General features: G+C 48.5%; 1 protein-coding gene across 1 annotated transcript in view; it reads left to right on the top strand.

Moving 5' to 3' along the window:
• Nucleotides 1-12287, top strand: part of Sec14l5 (SEC14 like lipid binding 5) — a 42659-nt gene that overhangs the window by 18516 nt on the left and 11856 nt on the right. Inside the window, exons 4-10 of the mRNA XM_004864837.3 lie at nucleotides 233-364; nucleotides 3349-3477; nucleotides 4174-4366; nucleotides 8389-8501; nucleotides 9471-9660; nucleotides 11666-11754; nucleotides 11854-11924. Of these exons, the coding sequence (XP_004864894.1) occupies nucleotides 233-364; nucleotides 3349-3477; nucleotides 4174-4366; nucleotides 8389-8501; nucleotides 9471-9660; nucleotides 11666-11754; nucleotides 11854-11924 (917 nt within the window). The remainder of the gene's footprint in view (nucleotides 1-232; nucleotides 365-3348; nucleotides 3478-4173; nucleotides 4367-8388; nucleotides 8502-9470; nucleotides 9661-11665; nucleotides 11755-11853; nucleotides 11925-12287) is intronic.

Here is a 12287-nt window from a genome sequence, read left to right on the forward strand (position 1 = left end):
GAGCCCACCGCGGGGTCAGGGTTCTGGGGACCAGTGCCAAGCTGGGGTGCAGAAGTGGTGCCAAAGGCTGGGTGGTGGACATGCATGGGGTGTGAGTTGGGGAGGGTTCTGGGACCAGACTGGGCTGGGTGGGCAGCGGGAGGAGGAACCTGGGGCCAGGATCCAGGGGACCAGGCTGGTCCTTGGGGGTCCCATGCGTGTCTTTTCACGCCTGCTGTTCCCTCCCTTGCAGGTTGCGGGCGTGGAGCACGTGGTCTTCCTGCAGAAAAACGTCCTGAACTGGAGGGAAAGGACGCTGCACATCGAGGCGCACAACGAGACTTTCGCTAGCCGGGTGCTGGTCAATGAGAACTGCAGCTACACGGTGCTGTCCTCTCCCTGCTGTCCCTTTCCCCCTCCCCTGTCACTGTCAGGTAACATGCAGGATGCCCGGATGCATTTACAGTTCAGAACAACAACTGGTAATATTGTTGATTGTCTCTCAATACCGTTCTGGACATACTTACAGGAAAACTTTCTTCATTGCTCATCTGAAATTCGAACGTTCCAGGGCCTCTTGTATGTGCTTAAACCTGGCACCCTTCTCCTCTCTCTCCCTTTTCCCCTTCTTCTCTCCTTCCATCTTTCACTGTAAAGTGGTCATCATCAATCATGCCTACCACATATGTTGTGGTGAGCATTAACTCAAGTAAGATGTTCTTATCCAAACCCCTTAGGGGCCGGGGATTTAGCTCAGTGGTTTTGCTGCCTGCTGCACAAACGCAAGGACCCAAGTTCGATCCCCGGTACCCCCCCCCAAAAAAACCCCAAAAACCCCCCAGAACAAACCCCTTAGGCCAGTGCCTTGCACATACTAAATTTCATGTGTTACCTTTCAAGCAATAATGGTTATTATCCTCTAGTGCTTGCTGATGGGACCCTGCTGGGCACTGGGCACCCAGCCATGGCTAGCCTGCCCAGCCGCTGTCCTCACTTCTTTTTTTGGTACCAGGGATTGAACTCGGGTCCTTGTGCTTACGAGGCGGGCGGTGGAACCACTGAGCTCAATCCTGGCCCAAGCCACTGTCCTCACATGGCTTCCACTGGGGTGGGAGACACCAAGGAGAGGCTACCACATCCCCCTGTATTTCCCTGTCACAGGGCTAGGAAGGGACCAGGCAGTAGGACTACAGGGATAAGAGGAGGGGTCCGCCCTTAGGTACCAGTGTCCCTCTGGCCTCTCAGGAAGGGCCACTGAGGCTGAGCTAACAGATAAGAGGATCTGGGAATAGCACGATGAGACCAGGCGGAGCTGTAGGACCAGCTCCCGATAGCCATGGGGCCTGGAAGACGCTGGCTAAGTGCAGCTAGCTCTGCTATGTTCTTGCTGAGTGACAGTAGGCAAGTCACATCCCCTTTCTGGGCCACACCATCCATATCTGAAAACTGATGACATTAATGGACCCTGCATTGCACACCCTCAGGTTGCAAGGAGGGCTGAGCAGATGATGTAGGTAAAGCTCCTTAGCTCAGGCTGACCCCAGATCAGAGTTTCCATGAGGGCAGCTCTAGTGTGATGAGTACGGAGCATCGTGGGTGGCTCTGATGTGTCTCTGGTGGATCCCTCCCATGGGGAGACTTTGCTTCATTCATCTCCCAGGTCCCTGACCCTTGGCCTGGGGCTCTGTATGCAGCAGACACCCACTAAATGCCCACTGTGTCTCTTATCTGCACTTCTGCCCCCTCCTGGAGCCTCCTGGATATAGGCCTGAGTTCAGGCCTCTAGTGGGCAGCAGGTGTCTGGGTGCGGTGCTTTGGGGTGATTGTCAGCAGCGAAACTGGAAACCCCGAGGCTGCCTGTGGATGCAGTTCCCCAGCCCCACCCAGCACCTGCTCACTGTTGGGTGGGCCTAGGAACCTGCATGTTCTCTAGGCTCCCTGGTAACTTCCCCGGGAGCATGAAGTTAGGGTCTGACTAGTAGCTTTGCCAATTAAGTTCTTTTTTGCTGACATATTTATATTTATGGATACATAAGGGTATGCAGTGTGATAAAAATATTGTGTTTAAATTTTAAAAATGTATTACAGTAAAAGACATATTGCCATTAACTCCCTCAAAATAGTTCCCCTCAGGCCAGAGATGTAGCTCAGTGGCACTGCGCCTGCCTGGCAAGTGCAAGGTCCTGAGTTGGATTCCCGGTACAAAAAAAGAATGGTTCCCCTCACTTCTCTTTGAACACACTTATCCTATTGTTCTTGTCACTTCCTGAAGCAGTTCTGGAAGTCCTCTTTCATTAATTTCTTTAGTTATGCTTTTGTGACTGCTTTGATATTCTAAATCGATTCAAAATGTTCACCTTCCATGGTTATTTTGACTTTGGGAAGAGCCAAGAGTGGCTTGGTGCTGGATTTTGTGAATAAGGCCGATAAGGATGCACAATAATGTTTTACTTTTTCCTTTATTTTTTTTTTTCTGATATGGGAATTGAACTCAGGGCCTTGCGCTTGCCAGGCTGGCATAGCACCGTTGAACTACATCCCTGACCCAACCATAATTTTTGTGTCTGTGTGTGGATTTTTTTTTTTTTTGGTACTGGGAATTAAACTCAGGACCTTGCATTTGCCAGGCAGGCATGGTGCCACTGAGCTAAATTCCCAGCCTCCATCCATAATGGTTTTTCTGGGGGGCGGGTACTGGGGATCGAACTCAGGACCTTGCACTTGCAAGGCAGGTGCGGTGCCACTAAGCTAAATCCCTAGCCCCAACCAAAATGTTTTTAACAAGCCCGCCTGTCTGTTCAATGGCACTTGGCAGCAACATTCACCTCATTTTTTAATCACACTTCATAAAGACACTCATGAAAGAGGACTTCCAGAACTGCTTCAGAAAGTGGCGAGAATGATGGGATGTGTTTAAAGTGAGGAGTGGTATTTTGAGGGGGAGTAATGGTGATGTGTCTTTTACTGTAATACATTTTTATTTGAACATTCACTATATTTTTTATGAAACCACACATGTAATATGTCATATATAAATACATAGTAACAAAAATATGTATACCTAAAACATGTATGTAGTATTGATATATAATTTATTTATAGCACATAAATGATATACTATACTAAACTTATTATTGGCGTATAACTCTACATGTCTGCATATAATTTTAAGGGGTAGGGGCTCAGCTATTGGATCCTGCTTCTCTAGCCCCTCATGAAAGGACTTTGTTCCTCAACAGTGTAGACTTGGCCTTGTCCCCTGGGTGGGGCCCCCTGGTGTCTCCAGGACCTGACATGCTGTCTACTGTCCTGGGGAGGGCACGACATCTTCTGGACTGAGACCCCGGCATTGCCCTGCCTGGCTTTCAGGTGCACCCCGAGAACGAAGACTGGACTTGCTTCGAGCAGTCGGCCTCACTGGACATCCGATCCTTCTTTGGTTTTGAAAGCGCCTTGGAGAAGATTGCCATGAAGCAGTACACGGCCAACGTCAAGAGGGTGAGGGGGAGGTGCCTGCACCTGCTCTGCCCCTGACAACCTGTGTGATCCTGGGCAAGGGCCTTCACCTTCCCAGCTGGTCTTCTCAGCTGTAAAGTGGGTTTCTAGTCACGACCCTATCATAGGAGATAATGAGGGAAAGGACCGGCCTGTAGTGGGGGACCTTATGATTGTGCCAGCCCCCCCCATATGGTGGGGTCTTGTGTAGTAAACTCAATGGGCAGAGGAGGGACCATTCTGCGGTGGGTTTTCCTGGTTAAAGTTGTCACTGCTTGGTTTAAAGAACTCAGAATCTTTAGTTGTATAGAGGCCTGTTTATGTAACTACAGGTGAAATTAAATTTTTTTTTTGGACCGGGGATTGAACTCGGGACCTTGTGCTTGTGAGGCAGGCAGCAGAAACACTGAGCTAAATCCCCGGCCCCCTGAAATTAATTTTAATAATATAATTTGTTTAATGTGTTGTCAATACAAAACTGCATTAGTTTATCTTCTTTGTTCCATTCTGAGTCCATAAATTCCACGTGTGTCCAACACTCTCGGCAAACCCCCTTTCCAATGACCACATTGCAGCTGTCCACAGACCCCAGTGTCTGACCTGGGACCCTGAGCATGGGGATGGGGGTGACCTGCAGATGTGTGGTGGCCCTGCTGTCCTGGCCCATGGTGACTTATCTGGGGTCTCTCCGGCTTCCAGGGCAAAGAGGTGATCGAGCATTACCTGCAGGAGCTCATTGCCCAGGGCACCTCTCACCTTCCCCGCTGGACACCGGCCCCAGTGCGGGAGCAGGACACTCACAGACAGCCTGGGCCACAGGAACCCAGCTCCCTGGAGGGCGCAGTGATTGGCAGCAGCCCATGCCTTGCTCTGGAGGGTGTCAGTACTGATGGTAGGTGGCTGTACCAGGCCGGCTGGCCAGGTCCGCATCCCCAACCTGCAGTCCAGGGCAGCCTTCAGCTCTGGCTTGCTCCTTAGGAAGAGGAGATAGCGGCCCTGGGTCCCCTTGGCTGAGTGGAGGGTAGAGAAAGGGTTGTTCTGGGTCTGGAATGACTCAGCCTGCTCCCTCTGCTGGCTGCTTCTCCCTGGCTCCATTCTGGGCAGAGCTGGCTTATTTCTAGATCAGGAACTGACCTCCAGTGCTTTAGCACTGACTTGCTGTCTGGTTATTACTATTTTTAATTATATGAGTAATGCATGATCATGGCAGAAACAAATTCAGACCACTGGGAAGATGTAAAGTGCAGTAAGATACCTTCCCTCTCCCTGAAGGCTGTAACAGTTTTGTCTTTCACGAAGCTACATAGACCTATCTATATACATGATATGTATGTATGCATACGTGTGTGGACATGCATACACATGTCTAACTTATGTCGAACAAATGAGAGCATGTTAGACATTTTATTTGATACTTTGCCTTTTCTCACTAATGTTTGAATAACTTTCTATATGAGTGCCTGTATCTTCTTTTAATACTATGGTATAGATGGTTGCTCCCTATTTATTAGTAAGCATATATCTATTTATTAGTAGTATTTTTTCAATGCTGGGAATTGAATCCAAAGCCTTGCACATACTAGGCAAGAGCTCTACCACTGAGCTAAATCCCCAGCCCTGCCCAGCCTTTTTTATTTTGAGAAGTTGCCTGGGCTGGGCTTGAATTTACAATCCTCCTGGCTGAGCCTCCCAGAATGCTGGAATTAAAAATGTGTGCTACCACACCTGGTTCATTAAAAAAAAATACAGCTGGGTGTGGTGGTGCATGCTTGTAATCCCAGCACTCAGGAGGCTGAAGCAGGAGGTTCACTGTGAGTTTGAGGCCAGCCTGGGTAACATTACTGTTCAAGGCCAGGCTGAACTGCATAACAAGACTCTATCTCAAAACCCCAAAACAAAAAACAATGTGGTATATCTTGTACTTAATGATTTTACATTTTCTCTGTTCATATATATATATATATATATATATATATATATATATATATATATGGAGTGATCAAAAATATGGTAATTGTTTAAAAATAATTTTATAGTAAAAGACACAGCCATTCACCCCCCAAAAGTACTTTTTTTTTTTGCTTTGAACACACTTATCCTATCATTGTTGCCACTTTCTGAAGCAGTTCTGGAAGTCTTTTGTGGCTTTATGCATCAAGATAAAAAATATAGTGAATGGTGTTGCTGATGCCATCCAACAGAAAGGCAGACTCATACAAGCAGTCCAGTGCATCCTCATCCACCTTATTCACTGGATCTGGCATTGTGCAACTTTTGGTTCTTCCCCAAAGGGTAAATAACCATAAAAAGTGAACATTTTTAATTGACTCAGAACATTGAGGCAGTTATGACAGCACAACTAAAGACACTCAGGAAAGAGGACTTCCAGAACTGCTTCAGAAAGTGGCAAGAATGATGGAATGTGTGTTCAAAGCGAGGGAGACTATTTTGCAGAGGATTAATGCAATGTGTCTTTTAGTATAATAAAATATTTTTTACACAAAATATTATTTACACACCGTATTTTTCTATCACATCTTGTTCATAGCATCCTTTTTTGTGTGTGTGGTACTGGGGATCAAACTCAGGACCTCAGGACCTTGCACTTGTGAGGCAGGTATGGTGCTACTGAGCTAAATCCCAGGCCCCTATAGCATACATTTTTAAAAGTGGCATTGCTTTTGTGTGTGTGTGTGTGTGTGGGGAGGTTGAAACAGGATCTCACTGTGTCATTGGGGTTGGCCTGGAACTCACAGTGATCCTCTTGCCTCAGCCTTCCAAGTGCTGGAATTACAGGTGTGTGCCACCATGCCCAGCTAAAGAGGAATTGTTGGGCCAAAGGTTAAATGCAACCAAAATTTTGATAGATTTACTAGATAGGCCTCCAAAGAGGTTATATGAATTGTTGTTTCCACCAGAAGTGTGTGTGTCTACTCATCCTGACTCCCCACATGAGTCTTGTTAAATATTTCAGACCTCTGAAAGGCAGAAAGAGTGATCCCTGGTGGATTTGTGGTCTGTTCTTTTGTCACAAGTGAGGCTAAACGTTGCTTTCATGTTTAGTGGCTGTTTGTTTTCCTTTCTTTGGTGAATCCTTGTTATTGTTCTTTGTCCTTTTTCTATTTGCTCATCGATTTCTAACTGGCTTGCAGAGCTCTTTTTGAATTAAGGCAGTTACCCCTTTGTCACAGCTCAGTCTGTTATTGACATGGAGAATGTTCACAGAATGTTAAAGGGAAACGAAACAGAAACAAACCCAACAAACCAGGATTCAGAACTCCACAGACATCACAAACCCAGTTGTAACCATGTGCACACCTCCATGCGGCTCGTGAAGATCAAGTCTTCCCTTTTGGGCCATTGGCAGAGAGGCCTGACCCCAAGACACTTGTGTGATAGCACCAGGTAACCTATGTGACCCCTGGGTCTGTGTTTAGGGAGAACCAAAGTCCTTCACGCATTTATTTAGCACCAGCTGTGTGCACCGGCAGGCTTCTGCTGCACATGCATGGCTTTACAGCGGTGCCCTGTGCAGCCCCTTGCTGGATGTTCATCTGTCCAGTCCGCCAGCTGGGCTGGTGCTGAGTGGCGGGCAGAAGGCGCTTGGGCCCCTCCGCCCTGTTCTGGATCACTGGGCCTTTGTGCTGAGAAACAGAAAATGGTCTTCACATCTGCTCTGGGGCCGGAAGGACTCAGAAACTCTTGCCTCCCTCCTGTTTGCTCCTGCCCCTCCTCACTTCCGAAGTCTCTGCCTTTGACTACATGAATTCAGCTGGTCCTCCTTACCCCATTGGACAGCCCTCTGCCTCAGTTTACCCCAATGCCTCCTGGCACAGTTGGTGTGGCCCTCAGCCCTGGGCTCCTCTCTTTTGGGGGAATCAAAGAGAGAGGAGCTGCCGCTGGACATGCTGACATTCAGTTTGCTTTCATAGCATGCTGTCATCCACAAAGAAGCAGCTCTGCCCACAGGGGCTGCCACTTTGTACAACATCTCTGTCTGCTGCTGAAGTGCTAGGAGGCAGTGGGTCCCAGGATCTGCTGTCCTAATGGTTAAGAGTCAGCAACACAAGCTGGGCATAGTGGTGCACACCTGTAATCCCAGGACTCTGGGAGGTCAGGCAGGAAGATTCCAAGTTGGAGGCCAGCCTGGGCCAACCCGGGCACTTAACACCTTAATGAGACCTGTCTTTAAATAAAAGGTAAAAAGGGGCTGGGGAATGTAGCTCAATGCAAAGGCTTGGGGTTCACTCCCTGGTACTCCTTATGTCAGCAATAAGACCCAGGTCAGGCTGGGACGCTGCATGCCTGTGACTGGCCAAACCCAAACAGCCCGCCTGTGTGAGCTGGGGTTTCCCAGTGGGGCTGATCCATGTGGTCCTCAGGCCTCTAAACAGACAGGGGTCCAGGCTCTGTGTGCTGAAATCCTTATTCCCTGTAAAGGAGGCTGGGGAGGTGGGAAGGCAAAGGGGACTGTGTTTGTGACCCACCTTCTCTTTGCTGGGCACGGTCCTTGCCTTGCTCACTCCAGGGTCTCAATCTCTCTCCACCTTGGTTCAGTATTCTCCAAAGTGGGGATAACAGTGACGCCCTCACGGGCAGTTGGAGTAGCCTGAGAGCAGGCATATCCTGAGCACGCAGTGAGCCTCTCTGGGGAGTGGGATCATCTCCATTCTGGGGGCCAAAGAGGAGAAGTCACTTCCCACAGTGAGACCCAGGAGTGTCCTGCACGAGTTTTCGGAGTCTTCTTGGAAATGGGTTGGAGAGATGAATGGGGAGGGGCCTGGCCTGGCTTGGAATCACATCTCAGAGCCGTGGTGGCCAGTAAGGACATCAAGGCCAGCAGAAAGCTTAGACTGTGTGGTAAAAGGTGAAGTGTCTTGCTCTGGTCCCGAGTCTCCCTCCTTCTCGTCCAAGGGGACAAGCTGGATGCAGACTACATTGAGAGGTACCTGGGCCATCTCACGCCCATGCAGGAGAGCTGCCTGATCCAGCTTCGGCATTGGTTGCAGGAGACCCACAAAGGCAAGGTGGGTGCAGGGGACTCACTTCCAATGACAGGGATCAGTGGAGGTAGTGGGGAGGCAAGAGAGATAAGTTTATGTTATTAGCAATATTAAAACCTTACATTTTGTTTTATTTTTATTATTATTGTCCTGTGCACCCATAACACATGCTGAGGGCACCACTGGTGGCAGAGTTCCTCATCCTCAGCACTAGTGCCATTTGGGGCCAGGCATCTCTTTGTAGTTGGTGCTTGTTGTGTGCACTGTAGGTTGCTTAATAGCATGCCTGGCCTCCAGCCAACAGATGCTAGTTGCTCCCTACTCCCTTGATATGATAACCCACAAGGCTTCCCACATTGTACCATGTTCACCAAACCTTCATACTGTCCCTTTCTGTGAGATTTTGTGGCTTTATGAGAGTGATTCTTGAATGCCCATGGATTTTGTCTTTAGACTCTAACTCCCGTAATATGGATGTACACCATGCCTGTCTTCAGCTCCTTTGAAGAAGGCCTGGGTTGCTTACCCTTTCTTCTCTCTCAAGGGAGGAGCCACTTAGTGTTGGGCTGTGATTTAACCTGCCTGCCCATTTCTTCATCTGTAAAATGGGGATGATATTGGTATATACCTCCTACAGTGAGTTACAAAGACTGATCCATGTAAAGTGCTTAGAAAGGTGTCCAGGTCAGAATGAACACTCACAAAAGGGCAGCTTTTATTGCTGGTTTTGTGTAAGTGTTGCACTGAGGAGTCAGAAGGAGGAGGAGTTGCTCCAGGAAAAAATGCTGTTCCCAGCATAAGGAAGGAGGGCTCTTCAGCAGTGCCAGCATTGATACTTCCCTCAGAGAATAGATACTTGCTCTGAGGCTGAGGGCAAATAGAGTCCTTTCCAGATGAGTGTTTTGCAGATGAGCTAGAAGACTCATTTCCTGTAATTTTATCTGGGAGTTAAGGAATATTATTCTGTGGGTCTTTCCCCCCTCTGCTTCTCAGATTCCCAAAGACCAGCACATCCTCCGGTTCCTGCGGGCACGGGACTTCCACCTGGACAAGGCCCGGGAGATGCTGTGCCAGTCTTTGAGCTGGCGGAAGCAGCACCAAGTAGACCTCCTCCTTCAGACCTGGAAGCCCCCGGTGCTCCTGGAGGAGTTCTACGCAGGGGGCTGGCATTACCAGGACATAGGTGTGTCCTCGACTACATACCCGATGTGTGCCACACACCATGGTTATTGACAAGTGCAGTCAGTGATATGCTTCATGCTAACATCCTGTTTTCCCTTTTAGTTTTGGAGGCATCTATGAAGTGTCTCCCAATCATGAAGAAGATAGAACTGGAATAGCCTTGGGGCTGAGAACAAACATGTTTGCCCTGGGCTGAGTTAGCCACCATTGCTTTGGAGCCTTGTGATTATTCACGCAATGGTGTAGTGAAAATTGCATCATCCCCTAGGGCTGCCGTAGCAAATAATCAAACACTGGGTGGCTCAAAACATCGGAAGTTCATTCTCCTCCCTTCTGGAGGCTGGAAGTGGAAGTGTGAGGTCGAAGTATCAGCAGGACTGAGCTCCCTCTGAAGGCTCTCTTGCTTGCCTCTTCCAGCTTCTGGTCAGGTGCTCTTTGGCTTGTGACGCTGTAACTCCAGCTTCTACCTCCATCTTCACAGGGCCTTCTTCTCTGGATGTCTCCGTGTAGTCTCTTTTCCTCATCAGGACCCCAGGCCATTGGGCTAGGGCCTGCCCTAACTCCAGCACGATCTCATCTTGAGATCTTTAACTTGCACCTGCTAAGTTACCTCACTCGGTTTCCAAGTGAGGTCATACTTTAAAGCTCCAAGGGAACATAAGTTTTGGAGAGACACTGTTCCACCCATTACAGACATCTTTTTTCTAGATTTAAAAAAATTAGGTAGCCATTTAAGTGAGTGCCTGGTGTGCTTTTTAATGTCCTTTATGTAAAAACCCACATGTATTGATTTGGGCAGATGCTCTGCTTTCCTGGAGAACCAGCTGATAAGGTTTAATATTCTGCTGGTCCTTATTGTGGGGTTCATATTGTGAATCCCCTGACTTGATAAAACTTGTTTTAAGCCCTAATGAATACTTACGGCTCTTTTGAGAATGTGTACAGAATGGTGAAAATTTTGAGCGGCCCAACATACCTCTTCTCTGCTGAAGTCAAGTGAGGTGACCCTCTGCCTCCTGATTCAGCACCTACACTGCACAGGTAGTGGCCTATTTCGTGACATATTTTTGTGCTTTATTGGCAGTTTTGCTGTTTAAATGCCCAGAAATATGGGGCCGATGTGCTATTACTTAGTGTTCCTAAGTGCAAGAAGGCTGCTGTGTACCTTATGGAGGAAATACCTGTGCTCAGTAAGACCTACTCGGGTGTGAGCTCCTACGCTGTTACCGCGCTGTTAGCCTGGTGTTCAGTGTTGAGGAATCAATATAATATGTCAAATGAAGTGGCCTTAAATAGAAGCACATCAAATAAGGTTACCCATTGATTGGTTAACAAAAATCATGACTAGAGTCTTGCTGGAACTTAAGCCCACATTTCCCTGAAAGCAGTGATTTGGTATTTGCTAATACAGTGTTCACAGTGACTTTATAGAACATAATTATCATGAATAATGAGAATTAAGTGTTAGTAAATTGTTCTTCATGTGACCTTTTTGGTTCATCTGACAGAAAGCTAAGGACTAAATTTTATCTGTTTTGTACTCTTTCATGACATGGCTCATTCTCTTTATTAAACGTTTTTTGTTGTTGTTTGTTTTTCTTTCTTTTTCTTTTTTTTTGTACTTGTGATGGAATCCAGGGCCTTCATACTGAGCTACATCCCCAGCCTTTTAATATTTTTTAATATTTTGAGTCAGAGTCTTGCTAAATTGCTAAAAGAAACAAAACAAAACAAAACGAAACACAGTTTTAGTTGGCGCCAAGTGGGGGAGTTCCCACAGCCCCCTCACCCCGTTCTCTTGAACCTTTCGGGAACACGTCCATGTGCCCTCTTTCCTGAGGAGGTGTAAGTCCCCCTTGGTCAGTAAGCGGACAGACAGGGCCTTGGTGAGCTCAGCCTGGTGTCTCTTGCCCCGAGGGGGCGATGTTCTCATCTGCAGCCTTGACCTGGCCGGGTCATCAGCCTCCCCTTGAATAAAGTCCCTCTCTTTGCTCGGCCCTGCACAGATGGCCGTCCGCTCTACATCCTGCGCCTGGGCCAGATGGACACCAAGGGCCTAATGAAGGCAGTGGGGGAGGAGGCGCTGCTGCAGCACGTGAGTAGCTGTCCCGGGGAAGGTGGTGGGTGGGGCCTGCGGAGGGCGGGGCCTGCCGCCTGCGGTGGACTTTATTCCCAGCACCTTGTCTCCTTCCAGGTTCTTTCTGTCAACGAGGAAGGTCAGAAGAGATGCGAAGGGAACACAAGACAGTTTGGCCGTCCCATCAGGCAAGGGTTGGGCTGAGGTCGGACTCCCCGGAAGTAAGGAGACAGTGTTGTTCATGAGCAAAGGCACTGCCCAGACCTCTGGCCAGGGCCTGTATGGCAGTGTCCTGCCTAAGCCTTAGGGTGGTTTTGTGAGGCAGGGACTGTAATCATCCTGGGTGGGGAAATTGAGTCCCATCCGAGAGGGTGTTGCTTAACTGGGATTGTGGAGTACTCAGTGACAGAGCTGGGTTCAAGTTGCCCCTGTCTCGCTGGCCCCTTGGGGTTGAGTAGCTGAGACCAGAACTCTGGACCAAGCTCTTCTTTGACCTGTCCTCCGGGGCAGCCTAGCCTCCCAGGGGTCACTGCCTGTCCAGTGGTTCACCG

Source organism: Heterocephalus glaber, unplaced genomic scaffold (genome assembly GCF_053883595.1).
Source record: "Heterocephalus glaber isolate CG9 unplaced genomic scaffold, H.glaber_assembly_v1.0 deba00001781, whole genome shotgun sequence".
Taxonomy (NCBI): Eukaryota; Metazoa; Chordata; class Mammalia; order Rodentia; family Bathyergidae; genus Heterocephalus; species Heterocephalus glaber.